This window comes from Cololabis saira, chromosome 22, assembly GCF_033807715.1.
Source record: "Cololabis saira isolate AMF1-May2022 chromosome 22, fColSai1.1, whole genome shotgun sequence".
Taxonomy (NCBI): Eukaryota; Metazoa; Chordata; class Actinopteri; order Beloniformes; family Belonidae; genus Cololabis; species Cololabis saira.
This window is the reverse complement of record NC_084608.1, coordinates 8842135-8867521: the sequence shown is the minus strand read 5'-3', so window position 1 is coordinate 8867521 and position 25387 is coordinate 8842135. Positions and strand designations below refer to the sequence as shown.

At 41.8% G+C, this 25387-nt stretch overlaps 1 protein-coding gene across 1 annotated transcript in view; it reads right to left on the bottom strand.

Moving 5' to 3' along the window:
- adarb2 (adenosine deaminase RNA specific B2 (inactive)) overlaps window positions 1-25387 on the bottom strand; it is a 270118-nt gene that overhangs the window by 84621 nt on the left and 160110 nt on the right. Inside the window, exons 2-3 of the mRNA XM_061713821.1 lie at window positions 18208-18294; window positions 16371-17323 (exon numbers count right to left, since the gene is read on the bottom strand). Of these exons, the coding sequence (XP_061569805.1) occupies window positions 16371-17323; window positions 18208-18294 (1040 nt within the window). The remainder of the gene's footprint in view (window positions 1-16370; window positions 17324-18207; window positions 18295-25387) is intronic.

Here is a 25387-nt window from a genome sequence, read left to right as displayed (position 1 = left end):
CGTGCAAAATGTCACACAGGTTCCTTTATTAACAGAGGTCTGCACAATATCAAAATGTATAAAACAAATGAAATAAAAATAAACTGCCTGCATATATAGAATAAAAATGCTTCTTGAATAAAATAAAACAAATATCCCTTTCCTGCATAACAATTAAATGAAAATACACTGTGCAATTAATACAATGTAGACAGTAACAGGCAGACTTTTCCACTGAGGTTGACAGTTGTGCAAATAACAAAACATTTGTGCAAATCTCAAATAAAACATTCAAGTCAATTTGTCACAAAATAAGCTATATCAAAATCATTAAAAAAACCCTAACCCTAAAAAAAAAATGTAAAAAAAAAAAAAAAATTGTTTTAAAAATCGATATAAACGATATTGTCTCGTACCATATCGTGTTTGAAAATATATCGATATATATTAAAATCCTGATATATCGCCCAGCCCTAGTTGAATGTTTACTGTATTTTGTTGAAGGTACACAGGAAATGACTTTTCGCTACACAAAACTGACTTAAAAACTTTGTCAGCTTCAAGTACAAAATCACCTTCAGTATATTGAAGCTGAACTGTTATACGATGGAACCTTTATCATAACTTGCAGGCAAATATTTGTAAAAAATTAAAGAAATATTGAATAATTATTGTCTTTCATCAGCGGTTTCTAAACTTCAGAGGCTCAGGAAGAAGAAGACATTTATTAGTAAGACTATGATGTTATGAGTTGTCAAAAAGACTAGACAGGTGTCCCTTTAGCATGTTCTGTGTGGTCTGGAAGTCCAAACGCAGAGCTGGAACCCCTCCCCTGTCAGAAAACCAGCAGGATTTGGTATGTGTGTTGCGTTCACCGACCAGACTAAGCAGACGCAACGGCCTGTGCCTTACGCTGTATCCTGCATGTATAAATACTGTGGCCATGTGTAAACCCAGCTGTTCGTCAGACATTTTTATATGGAATAATTAGCTCAAGTTATCGAAGGTGAGCCAAGAGCAGGAGTCTTTAAAGAATAAAGTTCACATACAAGGAAGGTAATAATGACATTATGTTAGAAACTATGGTCTTAAACTGTAACAGCATCATTTCTTAAACACTGATTTCAGAGAGCTTAAAAAATATGGTTACAGGTGTTGATAAGTTTACAAAACTTAACTCGATCAAAGGTTTTGCTGATTTCTATTCTTTTAATGCCAAGGTTTAAGTGTGAACCTGTGAAGCAGTTGTCATCTTCCAAGACCGGTGGTTCAATTCCTGGCCAACATTGCCTCCCATATGTTCACTGGTGTGTAGGGCTGGGCGATTTTGGACAAAAATAAAATCCTGATTTTTTTCTCTGAAAACCCGATTTTCGATTTCGATTTTTTTGGTAAAACTACAAAAGACAATGGAATAAATTGTTTCAAATATTTTATCTTTATTTTTAAAGAAAAATAGCAAACAAATTTCCCTATTGGGAATGAAGTGCAATTGAAAGATAGTGTAAATCCTCCTTGAGTTTAGTAAAGTGACAACATTTACAATCTTGACCAAACAAAGATGACTAGATGAGCTCTGTCTGTAATGCAGCCAGCTGCAAAAAAGGAAAATCGATTTTCCGATTTTCGTTTTTTTAACATCGTCTTGATTAATAAATCCGATTTAGATTTAAAATCGATTGATCGCACAGCCCTACTGGTGTGTGAACTTTATATAGACTAAGAAAAGTCTGAATGTGTGTGAAAGCACCCTGAGAGGTCAACAAGACTAGAAATGCCTCCCAAGTTTTTTCCATTCACTTTCATAATTCAATCATTTCTTGACAGCTAATTTGAGCGACAGATACGCTGGAAACAGTTCTTCCCAAAGGTGGGACGCGTCTCAGAGAAAGTTTGGCAACCGCTACTCTAAATGAATCCACCTTTCCCCTGGATTGTCATCGGCAGAGGAAACAGCCTGGCCAGCCAACTGTTTCACTCTTTCATATAAAGAATTGGTGTGGTTCCAATGGATCTGACTGTGATTGCTAGTGGATAAGATGACCGACACTGGATAAACACAAAAACAACCAGAGGAATGAAGCATGTTACAAAAGCAACCAGACTAACATCACCACAAACTTTCATAAATGTAGAGATGTTGTTTTGACATGGGATGTTGCAGGAGTGAGCTATTCTGCAGCCATCTTGGTAGGTTTGAATAGAAGCTCCAGGACGCACCTGTATCAGTTATTGCATAAAGCGCACCTCTGCCCCACTGCCATTGGTACAATACAGCCAGATACAGTTTTATTTAATTACATATTAATACCTTTACTGTATCTGTATGCAAAAAACAGCTTTCCAATTTAATAGACATTACCACAATGATACGAAGTTGGTCATTTTAATGTAATCGCCACAGAGAAACAGCCTGTTCACCTTCTGTCCTGTACTGAAGCAGAGCATATCAACAAAACAAGACATGTTGCCTCAGCTATGGGACTGAGGGGGAAACCACGAGGGTAAACATCCACAGAGGTTGTGGGAGGCCCAGGGCGTCCCAGTGATCAGCCATGCATGCAGGGTTGGGATTGGGGGGGGTTGGGGGGGCACTGCCAGTGTGTCTTTCTACTTGTTTACTTAGTACATGACCTTCCGTGTGGAGGACGATCTACTCTGGGTAGTTTTTAAAAGTAACACATTACTGATGTGTTGCGCTGTGCATGAAGGGAAATGAAAATAAAAGAACACTAATGACCCACTTGACCAAGCTGACTGCATTTTGAGAAATCTCCTAAACCATTTCTGAGAACATCCCACCTTCAATATTTAATACAATTTGAATGATTTATGTTCTTGAATGTTTTATATTTTTAATTCATATTTCACAGATGTTGGGACACTGGGTAAAGTTCTCTCTGAGGAGAACATGCGTGAGTTTGCAAACTTGCCTCGGATCAACTACCAGACTGACCTAGTGTCCTTTCGACAGATGATGTGGAGACGCCTGGTCATAATGCTCATGTTTAGAAGAATACGTCAGCAACAATACTCTGTATGAACCGTCAGACGGGTTGTGATTGGGGCTTGTTTTTCAGCCCCAGGAAATGGGAACCTTTCAGTCACTGAGTCCCCAATAAACTAATCTGTGCAACTGGAGCCTGATCCTTAATTCTCTGTGGAATCACTGCTGGTCCCTCCTCTGAAGAGCCTGGGTCAACCGACGTACACCTCCCACATTTTCTGATTCCACGTCACCGCGGTGCAGACCGGAAGTGCTGTGACGGGGCTGCTATTAAGGCTGGGCGATATGGACCAAAAGTCATTTCTCAATATTTTCTAGCTGAATGGCGATACTCGATATATATCTATATTTTTTCTGTGCCATAATTGGGGTTTCCCCCAAAGCATTATAGCATAGCATCTCTGTTAGCATCTCTGTTAGCATCTCTGTTAGCTTCATTTTTTCCTGAGGCAAACCCTTAAAAAAACAGTCAGTTTTAATACAATGCCTCGTGCCAAATGTCACACAGGTTCCTTTATTAACAGAGGTCTGCACAATATCAAAATATATAAAACAAATGAAATAAAACAAATATCCCTTTCCTGCATAACAATTACATTAAAATACACTGTGCAATTAATACAATGTAGACAGTAACAGGCAGACTTTTCCACTGAGGTTGACAGTTGTGCAAATAACAAAACATTTGTGCAAATCTCAAATAAAACATTCAAGTCAATTTGTCACAAAATAAGCTATATCAAAATCATAAAAAAAAAAAAAATATTGGTTAAAAATCGATATAAACGATATTGTCTCGTACCATATCGCGTTTGAAAATATATCAATATATATTAAAATCTCAATATATCGCCCAGCCCTAGCTGCTATGCAACATTAATTCCAGCATTTCCCTTTTCTGCTCTGTCCCGTCTGCTAGACTCGATAGAAGGGCCTACGGACCACCTCCTCACACAACTTCCTTTTTGTTTAGGTTGCAACATTTGCAACAAAAATATTTGCTGTTGAACATTGATCAGCTGCAATCCCAAAATCGTCCTCTCAAAACCGGAGAGGGGCGGCAAAACAGGAAGCAGAAACAAAACTGGAGGGTGGAAACTCAACACATGAGTTTCATGAGGAAAGATCCTTCCAACACTTGACACCACCCAGCGTTTTGGTGGTGAATTGCTTCGTTGTGCTTCACAACGCAACGCAGAACTTTGACAGGTACACAACGGTGTTGAAGCAACAGCGTTCTCTTTGCTTTGAGGGTTTTTCTGATGCCTTTCTGTTACCACAGCAGATCATTTCGCTCTACTACTTGACTAATTACAGGTTTTATGTTGGACGTGCTTCCTAACACTTTATCTAAGCTTAGCACTATGAAAACATTGACTTATGACCCCTGCTGGCCGAGGCTTCGTTGGTTTCAGAGTCCTGCCCAAAGCCATGTCAGTGGGGATTCGATCCAGTGTCTCACTCGCAGCCCACGGGCTGAAATCGGGCCTCCAACAGAACAATTATCCCGAGTACAACAGCAAATATCCAGTCTGGTAGTCTCCCCTGGACCTGCAGTAGTCAATAACTCAGCAACTGCAGTATTTTTATTTAAAATAAATAAAAATAAGACTACATACCACATTATTTGCACCAGAAGTATAATGTAAGTATAGTTATGAGACATAAACAAGCCTGCATTTCAGCACATTTCAACAGCTTCTGCAGCCTCCCCAGGTGCTCTCCATCTCCCTGCTGTACTTCCTCTTCTTCTGCCTCCTCTACTCCTGTGACCTCCACTATCAGATTTATGAAGTAAAACCATAATGAAGGGAAGATGTTTGAAAAAAGTTATATAGCATCGCACTATACCAGTTATACTGTACGCGTATAAGACTAAACTTGATGTTGTTCTTTATCTACATTAAACTCTACGTTAGCTGTCTCACGGTTCATATAAAAACAAACCCATAAAGGGAGTAAAATCCCAATAATGTTATATGCAATACTGTAACCTCTCACTCATTACGGAGTTGTATTCATCCCTGTGTAAACGTCCTCTTCAGACTAAGTGTTATTATTTTCACTTCCAAAATCTAAATTTGATTGAATCACCATGAAGTTTAGCCAAGTTGCTAAAAACACAAGCAGAAGCTACAGATACAAACCGTTGGTTTTTATTCTCTTTGTCAGCCCCGCGTAGATGTTATAAAAATATTGCTGTACCGTGTCCTTTTTTTCTGTAGTTTCCTTGTTTCATACTCTTTACAGGGTAAACTAGTCTTCAGGTAGTGAACAAATCCACATGGGCGCTAGGTCAGGTAACAAGAAGCCAATAGTCTTTGGCCCATGTTCATTTTAGTAAAATTCAATTGGTATTTTACTAGAAATTGATTTAATGAGTTGTTTAATGACTCTTAAAGTCAAAGGAAAAAACGTTAAAGGCGATATTATAAATAATATGGGGAGGAAATAACTTTTATAGTGGGAGTCTGTGAATAAAACGAGCGTACTCGCAAAAAATTTAACAATTTCATTGGTCAGGATCAAATGTGGTTTTCTATTGGCCGGGGAAAATTTCAAGAGTGTTATTCCCAAACAATCCAAGGGAGCACAGAAAAATCCATAAAGACAGGTTTTGCAAGCGTGCAGAAAAAACCTGAGAGTAGAGAGGAGGGGCTGAGAGTGGAGAGAGGGGGGCTTGTGTGAGCGGACGTGGATTTGAGAATATAAATGGCAGTTCTGAGGATGAAAATAATGTTTATGTAAAGACGGTAATATATATAACTGATATCCAATATGTGAGGTTCTCACTCTAAATCTAACCCTAACTCGAAAGTTCCCAATTATTTCCCAGTCTATAATTTTTATTTTGACAGTTGTTTCTTACCTTCCAGTGGCAGAGCATAATAAGACGAATGACCATCAAAGACAGCTTAAGATGAATTAATCATAGTGTCACAGGGACTTTTACAACCATAATGCTGCCACATCTGTTGATGTTCTCTCTGCATGTGACCCAGTCAATAAACAATCACATCTCCCCGCTGTGATGCATGCTGATGCCGGTCAGGTGCATGTATGACAGAACGGTCCATCGCTCGTGGCTTGGAAGGTCATTTAGAGGCCAGACATGCAGACCCCTCCTCCGCCCCCCTCCTTTTCTTCGCTTCCCTGCCTGAGAGCCAGAGATAAACCTACACATGCCAGCCACACAGGACCAATAGTCATGATTTATCTGAAGCCATTTGCTACCTGAACGCCTATGAAATTGTAATGAACTTGATTATGCTTTTAATGAAGTGTGAGAGGTTCTTCAGAAATGATTATAGCCATGCTTGGCTCACAGCAAGTGGCTGCCAGGAGGAAAGAAGGAAGGGGAAAGAAAAGGAGGAATGGAGGACTGTCAAGATGAATGAAGACTCACTAGCTGCGACTCGGGATACTGTAGGGCGAGCAAGGGTGCACACGGCAGTGCCATGCTTCTTTAAAATAGATTACAGGGGCGATTTAGTGTATGTGCAAGGTGACTTGACCCGACCAAACCTATTTCAATTCTTCTGTGCTCAGGGATTTTCCCACAAAGCTGCATGCTGACGCGCTACATTCGATTGAACAGCCTGCAGCCTCATAGGTCATATTTTGCATACATATTAGACAGATGAGGATGATTCCAGCCTCTTTATGTTCAGCCGGCTCCCAATTCAGCAAGGGAAACATTATTATTTGGTAATTTCACAGAGAAATCTCCACACTCCCGCAATCTTTCTTCTTTTTTTCCTAAATACCAAATGATGAGTTAAGTGGCTGGTAAAAGGGCAGAGTGACAGTCCAGACGGAGGTGTCTCTCGCTCACATTAGTTCATCCACAAGTGGCAAACTGTAATGAGATCATTTACCGATGTCAGAGCTCAAGATTGCTTTCAAAACATCACATGCACTTATCCTCTGAAAGTTAAATATGGGCGGTAAAACAGGGTCTCAGTTTGTGCCATTATTTGGTCTGAACCATTGCCCTCAATTATGAAAACAAATACAAACTAAGCACGAAAAGGAAGGAAATTTGTGTTTGGTAGATTATTTCTTTGTTGTAACAATGCTTCTTGCTCATAAAATTGTATACCGTTGGAAAGCCTGTTTATTTCTCTTTTAAATGGTAAAACATTTATAAGTAACTTGCATCTATGGGACGAGCAGCAGAGCTGACTTTGTGGGTTGTGATCATGAAAGATTTGCAGAATATATTCTTCCAATGCCAAACAACTTATTTTGCTATTGAGTCTTGTTGGTGTTGGTGTGTTTGATGATTGAGTTCTGAAGAAACAATACATATTTGCAATTTAACAATTTATCCAATTATCAAGCCTCAGTAGTTTAATTCAATTCAATTTTATTTATATAGTGTCTAATACAACAAAAGTTGTCTCTAGACGCTTTCCAGAGACCCAGAACATGACCCCCCGAGCAATTATTACATAAACAATGGCAGGTAAAAACTCCCATAGTGGGAGAAAAGCCTTAAGCCAAACAGTGGCAAGGAAAAACTCCCCTTTAGGAGGGAAGAAACCTTGAGCAGGACCAGGCTCATAAGGGGGGACCCTCCTGCAGAGGGCCAGACTGGGGGTCGGGGACGTCAACAGCACAGCAGGCAGGTGAAAGCAGCAGCGGGATGACCGGGGGTGGGGACCGCAGGCCAGCACGCAGCTCCCGAAGCTCCGGCCCAATCATCAAGTCCCAGGTTGGGGTGCAGGGTCAGGGAAAGATGGAAAAGGGGCAGGGCCAGGGAGAGGAGTCTTGACGGACAAATCTCTCCCCCGCCTGACCGGGCTGTTACCCTGCCCCTCTCACTCCCACGCTGCAGGTTCCGGTGTTGTGCATTCAGAGATGCTCTTCGTAGTGTGTGGAAGAACCAAACACAGCCACAACAGCCTGGCTCCTCCTCCTCATGCTGGTCACATCCTGCTGTGGGATGGATCCCTTCCTTCAACCAGCATTTGTCACAAGTCAGCCAACGTGGCTGTGTTGGTCACTCTGCCACAAACAGCTCGCCCAAGCTGGTCCCACGAGTGTTCAGTGGGGTTGAGGTCAGGACTGCTGGCAGGTCTCCATCCTCTCCACTCCCAGATTCTGGATGTAGTCTCAGATAATCCCAGCTGTTTGGAGGTGAGCGTTGTCGTCTTGGAGGATAGAATTTGGTCCCAGACTGTGGAGATACAGGATCGCCACTAGTTGCAGAATCTCATCTCAATATCTTTCTGCATCGAGATTACCTCCAATGATGGGCCTCGTTTTCCCAGTGAGGGACATGCCGCTCCACACCATCACACAGCCTCCACCAAAAGATCAATCACCAAAAGATCTCTATCAGCATAGCGTTCTCTGTATCTTCTCCTAACTTTGACCGTATGATCCAACCACCATAGGCAGAATCTGGACTCATTGTTGAACATAACATTCCTCCACATGTTCAGGTTCCAGTGCACATGTTGCTGATAGCAGCGCAAATGGGCCTTACTGTGAAGGACAGTCATAGCAAACCTCTTGGCAGCCCTATCAGACCAGAGATTGGCTGCAATGAAGTCTGTCCCAGATCGTCTGTACAGAGACCCCTCGGCCATATCGTCCTGCAAACCTTGACTGCAAATCTGTAGAAGACAGGCTACGGTACCCAAGAGCTGACAGGGTGAAGAAACGGTCTTCTTGGGACGCCCACTCTGCCTCCATTATATGAAACTTGGCCTTCAGTTTTGAGATGGTACTAGGACTTGAAACAATGCCACAACTCGGTTTTGTGGAACACCAACTTGAAGTTGCTCTATGCGAAGGTCCTATCCAGATCAGTCAAACATGGCATGCCAATCCTTGGAGCAGACGCCTACTGACCACTCTAGCAAGGACCATGGTCACAGGTTGATTGGCAGCAGCAGGGGGACCAGACACTCAAAACAACAGTCAATATCAACAGCAGAATAATCTGCTTGGCAGAGAGGATTTGGCAAATGCTTCATGTGCACAACCCACATACTCAGCTCTGCTGCTCGTCATAAAAATGCACGTTCCTTACAAATGTGTCACTATTTAAAAGGGAAATGAGCAGGCTTTCCAACGGCATAATATCTTTTGCCCAGAAGCATTGTTACAAAAAGAAATAATCTACAAAACACAAATTTCCTCACTGTTTGTGCTAAGTTTATATCAGTCTTTTAAAAAGCTGCAGTGACATTTCCTTTTTCAGCAATGTGAGCAATCCTCCACAGGCTGAGAAAAAGCATTAGAATCATTTTACAGTTAATTTATCCATTAATTCATCAATTTTCACAAACCATGAAGGTGCGCAGCTGAGCGCTAGGCATGATTCTTTTTCAAAGCTTTGATTAAACATGTTCTGCTCTCGTTTCACACCACAGCTGATGCTGAACCGGTCGCAGAAGTCCAAGCGCTGCTGCCATCTTGGTGTGGCAGAGAAACGTAATCAAGACAACCAACTCTCGGCGGTGCCGCCCTGTCTGCCATGGAAATGAGGCCGATGTCACTCCATTAGGGCTGGGGATCGATTCACATGTCAAGAATCGATTCGATTCCGATTCTTAAGATTCAGAATCGATTATCAAGATTTGATTCGATCCGATTCGATTTGATTCCGATATTGAGTTGTTGCATGAATTATATGACTGTGTAGTTATGCAAAATATTACTACTAGTATTATATTGAGATTAAACAGCAAGTATTGGCAGCTAATGATGGTGTAAGGACCAATCAGCTCCCAGAATGCTGGTAGAACTGCTTTCAGAAACATCATGTGGGTCAGAATTACCAAACAGATCCAGGGAGGAAACAGAGACGGATGAAATCGGTTTTAATTTTTCCCACATTCCGTTTTTATTTGTTCCATTTTCAGTCTATTTTGGTTTTAAATTTTTGAGAATTTGGTTTTTAGCATATTTTGCAAATGTAACCCCAAGACAGTATATAAAGTAATGAAATATAGACAATTTATGCAATTATAACTGAACCCTTTAATGTTTTCATACCTTTAAACATATTTAAAGGCAAAAACATGGCACCACTTGTTCTCGTGTCCAACAAAACACTTTTTTGGGGATAAACAAAAAAATAACCAAAAGTTGTAATGTAATGATGAAAAAAAATAATACATAAATAAATAAAAGAAAATTAACCCCCCCCCCCCCCAAAAAAAAAAAAAATTAAAAAAATCGATCTTTAGACATATGAATGGATTTTTAGGAATTAATATGAGAATCGATTTAGAATTGGGAAATCGATTTTTTCAACACAGGCCTACGCTCCATGGGTTCTTTTCAGCTCATTTTCAGCAATTTAACTCCACCTGTTATGCTAAAAAGTAAGAACTTACACAAAACTAAATCTACGCACCTGTGTGACACTTGACGCACTCTGCATTTTCCTCCATATGTATTCAAACTTAACAAGACATTTTAGTTTTTTACTGAACCTCGAGGCCATGATGGATGCAGATGTTTTATCAGCGTGTTTGCACTGTGCCACTCGTACAGATAATCACAGGTAGTTGCTGTCATTACGTGCGTATCTGTCGCCATAGCTGTCCGCATGCTGAGGGTGTAACACTATCTGCAAGGTCTCCAAAGCTGTTAATCAACTCCTCTCTAATGTGTTGTTCACACCTCCTCTCTCTCCCTGTCCCCGAGCCGGTGGATTTCTATCTTAGACAGGGCGCTTTGCCAGGCGATCGCTGTCGCTAATTTGTTGTGGCAATATTAATTAATGATCAGCCTGTCACAGCTGTTTATATTGAGACAGATTAGAAGAGGGAGAGATTACACAAAGAAAACAATCTGCGAGAGGCTCAGCCGCTGACGGGGGTCACCTTCACGTGTCTGAAATCATATTCAATTTGCTGTGGTGGAGGCAGGGAAATTACTCCACTTGACCAGCCTGCATGCCTCTCTATCTGTGATGATTCACATTTAGAGATAACTAAATCAGATCATTTTCAACTGCCAGAAGCTAAAACGACACTATGCTGCACGGCTGCATTTGATCATAGCTAATATGATTAAACTAAAATATATTCTTTTATGTAAGCAACAAACATCCATATGCTTAGTGTCTCATCTGCAGCTCTTCCCGGTTCATCAACCCAAATATTCTCATCATCTTTGCCACCAGGAGCATTTCCCTATTCAAATGGACCTTCATGTGAGGTGGCAGAGTGCAACATCGTGACCACTGACCCCGCCACAGTCTCACCGCGGGGATCTGCTGACTGTCACGACCGCACACGAGTCCAACGCTGTCGGCTTGGCAACCGTGCAAGTGTTGTGGCAGGGAGTGGAGATTAAGTGGCCAATCAAGGCCTGAAGAGCGGGGCGATCATTCCACATGGTGAAATGGGTGTCAGGTTTATTCCAGTGCAGTTTCACTTCACTTTGGAGACTTGAATCCGGCATTTCTGGGAGCTGGAGTGCTGCTGACCAGACTGGAGGAGTGCATCCTTATAACAATATAGGCAAATGTGTTTAGATGCCAAGTTTAGCAATTGTTCAGCAGAGGAATAACTCCATATATATTCATGAGATACAATATTAAAAATAACTGAAGCTGTATAAACCATATGATATTTTGTGTACTGTTGAGAATATGTCGTGACAACCTTGTCTCCTTGTCTTTATACTGTATATTGTGACTGTAGCTCAGACATACTGTACCCCAGAACACAGTGTAGATTGCCTAAATGAAGAAAACTTGCCCTTTGAATTCACCAAAAACGGTGTCAAGTAAAAAAAAGGTGTCAAGTAACGAAGTACAAATACTTAGTTACCTTACTTAAGTAGAAATTTTGGTTATCTATACTTCACTGGAGTAATTATTTTTCAGACGACTTTTTACTTTTACTCCTTACATTTTCACGCAATTATCTCTACTTTTTACTCCCTACATTTTAAAAACAGCCTCGTTACTCTATTTCATTTGGGCCTTTAAAAAAAACTATCCAGTTAAATTGCTCCATCCGGATAGAGTGAATTTGGTTGTGGTTGTTTCAGATGTTCTTGTCCAGTTTTGTTCTTACATCCGTTCCCTCAGATTCCTGCAACTAAACTTGGATGTACATTCCAACAAAGGTTAGGATAAATGATAACATGCCTCTGAAGTTTGACTTTTTGCACCATTACAATACTTATAGGACACTAGTCATCATATCTTCTGCTCTCTGAAACACATGTTAATGCTCAATAGTACACATATATGGTTCTTTAATATATTTGCATTATACTAAGATGCATTCATTTTCAATGGCTTTTGTCCTTAATGGCTTTTTTCCCCCTTACATTACTTTTACTTTTATACTTTAAGTAGTTTTGAAACCAGTACTTTTATACTTTTACTTGAGTAAAAAACTTGAGGTAATACTTCAACTTCTACAGGAGTATTTTTAAACTCTAGTATCTATACTTCTACCTGAGTAATGAATGTGAATACTTTTGACACCTCTGCCAAAAACATACTTTTTTTATAGATGTGTTTATACAAACGCAGTCCCAGAGAGCATTGCGTTGGTGGTTACATTCACTGACACCTGAACAACTACCGTAGATGTGCTGCTAAGTGAGGTATTTAACTTCCAAACCAAGCGTGTAGTTCTGTCTCTCAGACAAGAATCGGAAAGGGGAACTCAATGTAAGACACAATGTCTCTGCAGAATACATTCTGGTTTGATTTCCCAGGATATAAAAAGGTTAATAAATGGAATAAGAAAATGAAAGTCCTTGCTGGAAGATAAATAGCTTCCTAATGCCGAGCAGACTGGCCAACCCTTCACTTCTGCTGTGATTGTTAAAGTCAATTCCCAGAGTTATAAATGTAGGAAGAGCACACTATAGGTTATTATTTCAGCCGCCTATCACATGTGTGGCCGTACGCTCACATGCTTGTCTTGTCAATTCCCTCGTGTCTTCCCTTTGTATGCATTTGAAGCCAGGAAGGTCTGAGAAGAATACAGCGCCGTGTAGGTGCACTGAGTTTAAATATTTCAGTGTGGGCTGGATTCTTGAGTTACCATCCTTCTGGTCCTTGTTGGAAGGACTATTGCAATATTCCCATCCTTACTTGTCTTGAACTAACACAATATCCTGAAAAAATGTCTAGTCCTACTTTTTTGTCGTCCATCTCTACTGTATATTTGAGTATGGGGTACTTCTTTAAGTCCCCACGTTTTTTGATGACCTACCTTGTGAGTAAACTAGACTATATGATGTACACCCTGAGTTAGATGGCCAACCAATTCAAAAATAGGATTAAATAATTTCTCTACAAGCTTAGATACCCTCCAATACAACATCTTCAACATTTTCACATCAACAAGTAATGAAGAATACAGGAAGCTGTGTTTATGCTGTGGTTCTTCCTCTCTCGCATGTTGTTTAAATGGGTTTAGGCACCACAATTACTTTGGAAAAGTTCATGAACTGGCTCGAGATCTACTGTTACACAAGGCAGCATGATGAAAACTAACAATGAAAGGTGCCCTTTTGGCTGCTGTGCCAAGGGTCCCGACAGCACGGCAGTATACGATGCTATGGATGAATAAGATTTATAAAGCATCTCCAAATGTAGGCTCTTATCCAGTTATGAATTGAAGGAGTTTCATTAATTTAAGGAAAGAACTGACAAGAAACAGAATAAAGCAAGAAAGAATATGATCTGATTTTTTCTTTGATGATCAGGTCTTACATCAATATCACTATCATGGATGATTCAACGAAGCTATGAAAAATGTTAAGAAAGAATGAACAATTTATTGAATGCTTAAGTCAACAGCAGCAGCAACTCCCTAAAAAGACATTACTCATGAACTTTGTGAGATCATCACCTGAGTTTTGGACTGGCAAGGAGATCTTTTTATATTCATATATGCAGTAATCGAGTTGTAAAAAAAAATCAGGGGGGATGGTGGATTTTATCATATGGGGACAGATAATTTGTGCTGATTACAACTAATATAATATATTACAAATAATAGCACTGACCAAAACAGCTGCAGAAATACTGCAGGAATGACATAGCAGCAGTTAAATGCAGCCTTCTGTAAGCTTTAAATATCCACTGGGCTTACATCAAATACATCAAAACACAACAATAAAAAACACTTTTCTGAACTTATCAATATGACTCTGTCCTTCACAGGATAAGTAAAATGGATCACTGCAAAAACTCAAAATCTTAACAAGAATATTTGTCTTATTTCTAGTTAAAATGTCTCATTTTAGTAAAAGAATCTCATTACGCTTAAAACAAGACTCATCACTGGAAAGGACAACAATTTTCACCTGTTTCAAGTAGATTTTCACTTGAAATAAGTAAAAGAATCTGCCAGTGGAAACGTGGATTTTTTTGCTTGTAATAAGAAGATAAATCTTGTCCCACTGGCAGATTTTCCTACTTATTTCAAGTGAAAATGTACTTGAAACAGGTGAAAATGGTCAAATAAGTTATTTTTCTGGTGATGACTCTAAATGTTGAAATAGCCGTAAAACCACATTCATTGCTGAAATGACATAAGGGATGGAAAGGGGGACCGTTTTTATTTCAGGGGGGATGCCATCCCCCCTCATCCCCCCTCAACTCGAGTACTGCATATATGACTCCTTTTACGTAAAAATGTTTTCTACTGTTACAAATCACGTTTCCAGCATATACTGTGTGCAGAACATCTTCACGAAAAAAAAAAGAAAGCGTTATCCAGCAACAGGTAGAGCTAGAGGGAATTGTGATGAAAGGGAACAGGCTGAGCTGGCACACATACGTTGGCATACCACCATAGCGTTTGTACTTCCCCAAGGCTACAGCTGGCAACCTCCCTCGCATTACATCTCACATCTGCAGGGTAGTCAACCACAACCCATGCAATCAACGCCTGGCAAGAGGACCGGGTCACATGTGAATGTGTGGACCGCGTATGTGAGCTGGAGGTCTCTGCATTCACATTATACAAAAGTTACCTGTAAAACGTCGTACCTGAAAGCACATGCTTGGCCACATGTTCACCCCGAAGATGCATGCTTGAATATTCTCAGCAATGTATTTGTCCTTTACCAATAAAAATGAAACATCTCTGGAGGGCTGGCAGACAGCATGACTGACTTTCAAGAAATTCCACAAGCGAGTGCTTTCTGGAACTAAACGTGTGCAGAAAATCCTCTTAAAATCCTTTTAGACACCGTGGAAGAAGGGGGAAAAAAAGAAAAAAAAGAAACTTTCTCCCAGGCAAACATGTGCAGGTTTGTTGGTTGATGTTGTGCTCCGGGGAAGGACACCCTGACCAGTTTATTTCCTCAAGGCACAAAACGCACGCTAAGACAACACACACACACACCATGGGGCACACAGTGCATGACAGGAAGCATCAAGGAAAAACCTCAGGGGCAGGATACTTTGAACATGGACAGCTTCATTTTCCAATTCAAGACCTCAAGAGGGTGATGTTTCACACATCCTTTAGTGTTGCAAAATAGTGCAGAGACATTTGAAAGAGTTCAATTTCAGTTGTTAGCAGCCCCATGACGTAGTCAGCGAGAAATAAGTTTAATCTCCATGAAGACAAAAAGAAAAAAAAGAAATAGAATTGGTTTGACCATCTACTTAGTTGCAGATTTACTTTTGATGAAACTCTGCAGCTGCAATGAAGTTGATTGGCTCTACTGGTTGTCAACAAGTGCTGGTTAATCCAGCGACTGTGTCTTTAGGCTTTCCAATTTCCCCCAATTCCTCAAAAACCAGTTTCTCACTCTGATTGCTATTTAAATATTTTGGTAAATGAGCATGGAATTGGTCTCAGTGGTTTGTTTGTCGATCTGCTCTTTGCGTTTCGATTTCCTTTGGGCAACAGATTGAATTAATGTTTGCAGACACTGTGATGTCAAACACAGAGGAACGCGGAGATTTTCCGAAATTGCGATCCCCTCCCAATAACAGCTCTGCAAACACATAAGATTGCGAAAAAAGAACAATATGGGTGCTGATGGAGATTGCTCATTTGTCAGAGACACCAGGACAATAATGTGCTTCATTTACATTCCTTTCTATGCAACGTACTAACAAACTTTCCACTTTTTGCAGTCGCATGCACACAAATTTGTGAAAAGAATTTTCCTTTTGAAGCGATTTCTTTGACAACAGATAAGAGCTTAATTTGCTTAATCATATTTTTCATCAATCACCACTATTTCTCCTTCAACGCCTCTATCTTGAGCTCATTCCTGCTTTCCTCCTTAATGACTTGTTGGAAGGTGTTTGGATTTTTGCTGCACACCTGCTGTTTTGGTCATTACAGGCCTCTGTAGGAACTGAAGTGGTTGCCAGAGAAGCTTAGCAGAAGACAGGCGCCGGGGATGAGTCTGTACTCACCTGGGGTAAATGAGGACAACTCTTCCTGCTGGCTTTGAGGCCAATCTTCCCCTCGGGGGCTGTCCTGATGTTAAAGAGGGCCTGGAGGGCGGACTGGGCCGCCTGGGTCTTTGCCAGCTTCTTGCTGCGACCGCAGCCCTCGAATATCCGCCCGTCCACGCGCACCGCCATCACAAAGCTTCGTAGCCGCTTGCCCTCGGCTCGTTCTGAGAGACAGGTGTAGCGCAGGCCCGGCCGGAGCTCATTGAGCAAAGCCACCGGGCTCTTGGGAGCGTCGGGCTCTGGAACGATCCCGCCCAGCCTCTGCTGGGCCTGAACCATGAGGTCTAGTGTGTGGCGGAGCAAACGTCCATGTCTCAGCAACTCGCTCGACAGCAGCTCGCTTTCGCTGGCCGAGTTGCAGAGCGAGAGGCCGTCGGCGCAAGGGGATGACTGGAATTCCTTAAAGAGTGTGTCGGGGAAGTCGGCCTGGTCTGACGTGAAGTCGGCAGATGGGTTTGAGATGTTTCCCATGGCCAGGTGGGCCTGGGGAGCGTTGGGGAACTGGACGAAGGACTTCAGCGCCAGCTCTGCAGCCTTCATCTTAGCTTTCTTCTTTGTGGGGCCCGCACCCTCGAAGGTTAGTCCATTTACCTCCACAGCGATGGAGAAGACGGGAGCATGGACGGGGCCCGTCTGGCACACCACGCGGTACTGCAGGCCCGGCCGGAGCTCGTTCAGCTGCACCAGGGCATTCTTTGGCGCCTCAGACCAGGACAGTTTCTTATAGATGAGACGGAGTTGACACAGGTGACCATTGTTGTCTTCTTCCAGCGGCCTTTTCCTCTTCAGACCAGAGCTGCCGCTTCTTGTCGAGTCCGAGCGGAACAGCGACTGGCACTCACCAGAGGCCACAGAACGGTCCTCTAAGTTACCAATGTTTCGGTTTTCTTTGACTTCTGCACTGCTGGTGCCTGTGATGAAAAACAGCAGAAACAGAAACGATGCCGATGAATCTGATGGAAAATACTCAGATCATAGTGGGGAGAAGAAAAAGCAATAGTTAATGTGTGACACGGCCATTCATCCTGGCTGAACAAACTGAATCAAAGGAAATCTCTGGAGGCAGATTGAGCCACTTGATACACAATGTAATGGTAATGAACACATCTCCAATCATCTCCCTCAGCTCAGACCACTTCATACCACAGGGCTCTATCATATTTAAGTATTTCAAAACCCAAATACAAATCCCTTAAAATGGTGATGTTATCTGGTAAATCATCCTGTAATCTGCCTTCAAATTGGTTCCGAATCTGTGTCACGAGTAGGAAACATTGGTCCCTGTGGCCATCACTAAGCATCAATCCTATTTGTGATGGGGGTTGGGGATTGCGTCGAGTGGCAGACATTCCAAGAAAGGATGAGAGAAATGTCTGTAGCCTGCTTTATTTCACACCCCTATCCTCTGTAAGGGCACAGCCTGAACAGCTGTGATACGCTCTTCAAACCTTGTTACTGGGAAGTGGCGGCGCATTGCATTTCTGATGGGGGAACGAGCAAAAATGGGGTGTGCAGCTTTTTCTAGGAAAATGTTAATGGTGAGGTGGCAGACGTTTTACTGGTGAGCAGATTGCAGCTCAAGATGATGGCCAAAAACGTGATGACTTATTCATTTTGGACGCTTAAATCTAACATTAGCCTGCTTTTATAAAGGGGACAGGTTTGAACCCAAAGAGCTTACTTCTGAAATCATTAATTATGCAGGTGACAGGGAGATGAGTTCCACATCGGGCCTGCTGCTGAGAGCGTTAGCTCAGCGTGCTGACAAAGAGAAAGCAAAGAGGCGGCAGCTTACTTAAACTGTCCTCGTCCTCTGTGCTGCTGGTCCCAGGGCTTATGTACTTGAAGGGGGCGATCAATGCCGACAGCATACTGACTTTCTCTGGAGGAGAGACAAGAGACACACAGAGTCAACAAGAGGGCAGCGGGTGCAATGTTTTGATGGTTTTATCGATTAAAGGAAGGGAACACAGGGACAGAGATGACGCATAAGTGAGGAGGCCTACGCCTACAAGCCCTCTTCGCCATGTGCAGAGGCCATAATATAGACATGACCTCACAATAGGACTAAAACATTTATCACGATCATTTCTGGCATTTATCCCGATAACGATAAAAATGACGATAAAAAAATACCAATTCAACTCCACCTTTGTAACTATAAATCTATCACCACATTCAGTCTTTGGAGCCAAAACACTGCTGTAAAAGATACTAAATACTAAACTACAACAATTACATTTAATTAATAAAAAACAATTAAATGAGTCCACCTGTTCTTTCTTTCTTTCTTTCTTTCTTTCTTTCTTTCTTTCTTTCTTTCTTTCTTTCTTTCTTTCTTTCTTTCTTTCTTTCTTTCTTTCTTTCTTTCTTTCTTTCTTTCTTTCTTTCTTTCTTTCTTTCTTTCTTTCTTTCTTTCTTTCTTTCTTTCTTTCATCCCTTCATCCCTTCTTTCTTTCATCCCTTCATCCCTTCTTTCTTTCTTTCATTCTGGCTCATAATCCTTCCTTCCTTCCTTCCTTCCTTCCTTCCTTCCTTCCTTCCTTCCTTCCTTCCTTCCTTCCTTCCTTCCTTCCTTCCTTCCTTCCTTCCTTCCTTCCTTCCTTCCTTCCTTCCTTCCTTCCTTCCTTCCTTCCTTCCTTCCTTCCTTCCTTCCTGTACGTTGTGCGTGGATTTAACGCAGAACTATAAATCAGGTTTTACACAAAAACATCAAAGGGAATTTATCGTTTTTACCGCTAGATGACAAATTCTTACCGTGGGGAATTTTTTTGACGGTTTATCGTGAACGGTAAAATATCGCCCATTCCTACCACACAAACAACCAAATACCCACAGGCCTCAACGAGGCAGAAACAGAACAGAAAATGTTCAAATCCCAAAGACTAATAAAGATGATCACTACAAACCAAAGAAATAAATTCAAGTGCAATACACACAAAGCCTCATGCTACAGTGGTTTTTTGTTCTTGGGGATCTAGTTTCGCCGTTGTTCTGAGTTTCCCTCTGACTCAGATTCACCAAACACCAGCTACAGAAAGACAAACATAAATAGCAGAGGTGCTACTGTAGTTCCTGAGATCTGATCAACAGCTAAATCAGAAGCCCCGACGCTGTTGTGTCAAGCTGCGTATTGCTTTTACAATCACAGAAGGAACAGAGTTTGAAGTAGCTCTACTTGAGATCATTACTTTAACAGCGCGCCTGTGAATGATGTTTCATCAGAGCTGAGACAGCATGAGCTTAGACACTGCAAAACCTCGAAAGCAAAGTGATTCATAGCTGATTCTGACAAATACTAAGATACTAGACAGGATAACTTACAGCTGACTGACAAGTGAACGTGTGTGTGTGTGTGTGTGTGTGTGAGGAAACTTCTTGAGTTACTATCATAATGAACTCCCTATGTTGCCTGGCTGAGATCTGGTTAATGAATGGTTAAAATACAATTAAATCTAGATATCTAGCCTCGACGTTGAGTCTTCATAAAGATGAAAAACAGTACATAAAGACCAGTGACTAACTGCAATGAATTAAAAGTAACAAACATTAACCTGATATCAACCTCTATTGATGATGTCAAAGAAAAACGAATACTCGCTTTTTGCCAGATCTAAAGATTAAATGCTGTTAAAACACATAAAGGATGTATGTTGAAATAACATTATGTGTTGAGATGAAAGCAAGAGAAATGTATTTGGCTTGAGTGGGATCCAAGGGGCTTCCTCTGCTCTGACTTGCTAAAATGACACCAGAAGTACAGAAAAAAAAAGCAAATCTTCAACGGACAACTGGGACTGGCTCCAAGATCAACCTACTTTGACTAGAATTTTAAAATCCACAACTTGACAGAAGAAATAAACATATCTTCAGCCTGCTAACAAAAAAAGAGTATGGGAGATGCACCCCAGGTAAAATGTTATGAAGCCATAAATTCATGTCTCATTGGAGGTGTAGTTTTTGGATTGTCAGTTGCATTAGAGTCGTTAATGGCTGTTATCACAACCTACTTAGAGCTTAGGCGTCGACTTCACCCAGGGCCGGCCCCAGGATTTTGGTGGCCCTAAACAAGTTTTGGTTTATGGCCTGAAAACCACTCAAGTGCAAACACCAAATCACACACACTGCTTACAGCTGAATGAACAGACACATAAAATAGAGATGGACGAATGAATCATCGACAAATCTCGTACTTTAATTGGAAAGAATAAATCATTTGAATTAACTGTCACGAGGAAAGGGTTTTGTGCCATATGTTTATGAGATGAATAATCTGAACTAATCCCCGGTTGAGACTCTTTTGATCACATTTCTGTAATTTGGGCAGCAACTTCTGAAACAAGAACAGATTCAATTAGATTTGAAGCAAAGTAACCTGAAGTTTGGATCATAGGCTACATGATCTAAGATAAGCAAAACAGGTGAGTGGTATCATCTCCCTGCTAGACTATTTCTGTTCGACCCATGTGCCCATTTTTGGATTAAAGGGGACTGAGTGGAGGCAGATGCTGCCAACACTTCCAGAGACCTAAAAGCTAAAAAAAGCTAAAACAAGAGGCTCCAAAACTGCTCTTCATAAATCTGTGATGTCACAGAAGATTTGACTAGTTCTGTTTGTGCAGATTATGTTGGGATCCAGCGTTTGATAGGAACTTTGCAAGGAAGCGGAAGTGTGATGATGCAGGTCTGCACAAGTGCAAAAGATGTTGTACCTATCTAAATGGTGTCAAGAATGCACATGGACTTAATATCACCCAACAACACGAGTCTCAAAGAAAAAGAACCTAGAAGACCAAATCTGACCCAAATCACACTGCCAAAGAGTTTCACAAGGCAGACAAAGTGAAAACGAGCCAACCAAATCTGATGAATAACATGAATTTGGTAGAACATTTGATTATTCTCAAAGAGAAAAATACAGCTACTCAAGCACCAGAAAGGAGTAAATGGACAAAATTACTTTCCAAATAATGCCGGAGCTTCCTTACAGAAATATGATTAACACGTTTATCCTCCTTAGAGAGGAAGATATATTTTAGAATATCTTTAAATTTAAAGAATTCAAAATGAACAAAATACACCCATAATAAAAGTGCAGTCCCAATCTACGCCCCTACCCTCACCTATGGTCATGAACTTTGGGAAGTGACCGAAAGGACAAGATCGCGGATACAAGCGCGCCGAGATGAGTTTCCTCCGCAGGGTGGCTGGACGCTCCCTTAGAGAGAGGGTGAGGAGTTCGGTCACCCGGGAGGAGCTCGGAGTCGAGCCGCTGCTCCTTCACATTGAGGAGTCAGCTGAGGTGGCTTGGGCATCTGTACCGGATCTTCCTGGACGCCTCCCTAGGGAGGTGTTCCAGGCATGTCCCTCCTCCCTAGGGAGGTGTTCCAGGCATGTCCCTCCTCCCTAGGGAGGTGTTCCAGGCATGTCCCTCCTCCCTAGGGAGGAGTTCCAGGCATGTCCCACCTCCCTAGGGAGGTGTTCCAGGCATGTCCCTCCTCCCTAGGGAGGTGCTCCAGGCATGTCCCTCCTCCCTAGGGAGGAGTTCCAGGCATGTCCCTCCTCCCTAGGGAGGTGTTCCAGGCATGTCCCTCCTCCCCAGGGAGGTGTTCCAGGCATGTCCCACCGGGAGGAGACCCCGGGGAAGACCCAGGACACGCTGGAGAGACTATGTCTCTCGGCTGGCCTGGGAACGCCTCGGACTCCCCTCGGAAGAGCTGGAGGAAGAGATGGAGGAAGAGCTGGAGGAAGAGATGGAGGAAGAGCTGGAGGAAGTGTCTGGGGTGAAGGAAGTCTGGGCATCCCTGCAGAGGCTGCTGCCCCCGCGACCCGGGAACGGATAAGCGGAAGAAGATGGATGGATATCCTACAGTCTACTTCACAGTGATGCCATGATGTCATTTTAGGTTGGTAGGAACTTAGTAACGTGTATTAAAGGATTCATGTATGCAACATTTAAGTGTATATGTTTGTATATATTTCTACGCATATTCGTGAGCAGGCGTATGTTTTTATATTTACAATTAAGCACTACGTATCTGTCCGTCTCATGTGTCATGTCCTCACATCACATCACTCTGCACACACTTCCCCCATCACTGTATAGCCTCTTCCTCTGTCCTGTCCTTTCATGGTTTACATCGGTGGTTTTAGTCCTCTCTGGCAGAATCAGTTTCATCAGTTAATAAAGTCTGTTTGATGAATCTGACAGGAGGACTGGTGGAGGACACATTCATTCACATACACTCATACACAAAACTAACAACTGTTGCAAGATTAAAATGCATGTACACTGGATTTTTTTTGTTTTTTTTGCCAATTAAGACACTAACCATTGATATATAAGCAGACAAAAAAAAACAACATTCACAGTGATGCATTTACCATGAGGAGAGGTTCTGACACTGAAGTCTTATTGCACAGGAGAACATTCCCTCCTGTTACATGCTGTACAATTTCATCCAAGTTAAATTTGATGTTTCCTCCTTCCCCCCTACTGGATGCCAAGTGACACAGACATCCCCCACACTTCCTCTCCATGCTGCCCTGCTGATGGCTGCGGTCCTCGCCTGGCTTAATGAGCTCCATCCTGCTGTTGTCTGCTTCATCTACACATTCTGTTGCCAGGTAGTCTTTAGCCATCCATGTCATCTTCTTCCTTCTGGGGCCCATGGCATTGCTCTCCTATGGTCATTGTTGCGATCTTTTCTTAGAATATGCCCTAAAAGTTTCCATCTGCACTTTTGAATTTCATCACTTCCGTTGTACATTCCTGTTCTTGCCAACATTTCATGCTTTCTGCTTTCTTTCTGTCTTAAGAACTACATTTTGGCATTTGGATTTAATTGTATTCTCAGTTCCTGTATGGAGTTTCCTTATGAGTACACTTAGCGTAGACTCTTAATTCGTCTATAAAGAGTTTTAGTTCAGCTGTCCCACACAGCTGCAAAGTAATGTTATGAGACACATTTAGTGTTTAGTCTAAAGCATTCTTGTTCTGTTGAAATTGCCATGCTGTCACTTGTTATGCGTCAATTCTGCATCGACGCTCCAGATGTACATCCTGACCCGTTTGAATGCACATAACATATTAAATTCACTGAACTTGTACCATCAGTCACATTTTTTTTTACATCTTGTTAGATAGACACACAGCCTAGCTCAGATAGTCATTCAGGTGGCTAAAATATATAATACAGACACATTAATAACTTTTCCACAACACTGTACTTCTGAGAAAACATAAGAAAACTGATCCCTGATTGTATTGAGACTGAATTGAGTTGGATGAATGAACTGAATTATAAATGGATTACAACAAATTGAGTTCCATTGGAACAGAACTTAATTATAATCAGACAGGATTGGACAGATCTAACTGGACTGTGCTGAAGCACTTTACTTTTCTGTGAAAAGTGCCTTGAGATATCTTGTTGTGAATTGGTCCTGTACAAATAAACTGAATCAAATTAACTTGATGTGATGTGTTCTGAGCTTTGATTGTGAAATTTAAGTACCGTATTTTCCGCACTATAAGGCGCACTAAATATATGGTAAACTACCGTACTATAGTGGCTGGGGTTGAGTTACGTATCTACCTGAAGGAGCTGCGCTACAGGAAATGCTGCAAAATCCTACAGCAAATGCAAAAAAAAAAAAACAAGAAGAAAACCGTCAAACTTTATTAACAAAATAAAAACCAGCTTTGCTCCGTCTCGTCAAAGTCGCCATCATGCGAGTCAGCGTCGCTGCTGTTGTCTGTCTGTGACGATTCCTGACATTTTTAGCGCCATTACTTCGGCGACACCAACTACATTACCCACAATCCCCCTGACTACAGTAACAGAAATTACCGTAATGATCATATATAAGGCGCACTGCATTATAAGGCGCACTGCTTGTTTTTGAGAAAATTAAAGGCTCTTAGGTGCGCCTTATAGTGCGGAAAATACAGTAGTAAAATAGTAAAAAGGAAAATAAATCAGTCCATTCAAAATTATTATTTGCTTTTTTATTCACTTCATGGCAGTAATACTAACTTAAAGGAGCCATCTGTAAGAAATGGCCAAAACTGGTACTGCAGTCACTTTCAAAATATTGTTGAGCGGCGTGTACCCTCCCCCTCCTCCCCCCGACCAGAGGTTGCCAGGTAGGCTGCAGAATGCAGCAGGAACGTAGGCTGCCATGCCTGCGATAATTAGAGCCGAGCTGGCAACCCGGATGCCGAAACAATACTGACTTGGTGATTGGGAGATAGGTGGAGGGTGGAGCTTCAGAAACAATACTGACTTGGTGATTGGGAGATAGGTGGAGGGTGGAGCTTCAGAAACAATACTGACTTGGTGATTGGGAGATAGGTGGAGGGTGGAGCTTCAGAAACAATACTGACTTGGTGATTGGGAGATAGGTGGAGGGTGGAGCTTCAGGCCAAAACAAAAAATGACAACATAGACATCAGTTGAGGGCTGCAACTCCTCTTTTTAAACTGGAATATCCTGGCTTGAGTGCTGTTGTCAGTGACATAAGTATTTGAAATGAACATGATTTTTAAATGTCTGTTGACATATCGGGGTCATTTTATGATTCGTTTTATTATTGCTCTTACATACAGCTCCTTTAAACTCATCGTCTCAGATAGTGGTTGGAAAAAACATAAAAAACAACCCAAAAAGAAGATCTTCCTCTCTTTGCCAGTTCTCACTTGTCAGCAGTGGCTTTCTCCAGTTCTCCCCGGGGCCTGCTGCTGTCCAGGTGTGCGTGTTGTTTACAGTGTGAAGCCCTATTAGAGCCATTGCCTGGTCTGGTGCTCTCCACGCAGCACTGAGCAAAATTGACAGACCAGTCTGGCTCCTTAATTAAACCTCCTCTCTCCTCCCAACACCAACTAATGATCAATAAAAGAGAAAGGTACGGGAGACGCAACAAGGGGAGGAGGTAACAATGATGGACTCCAAGTGCAGAGCGATGATGAAGTA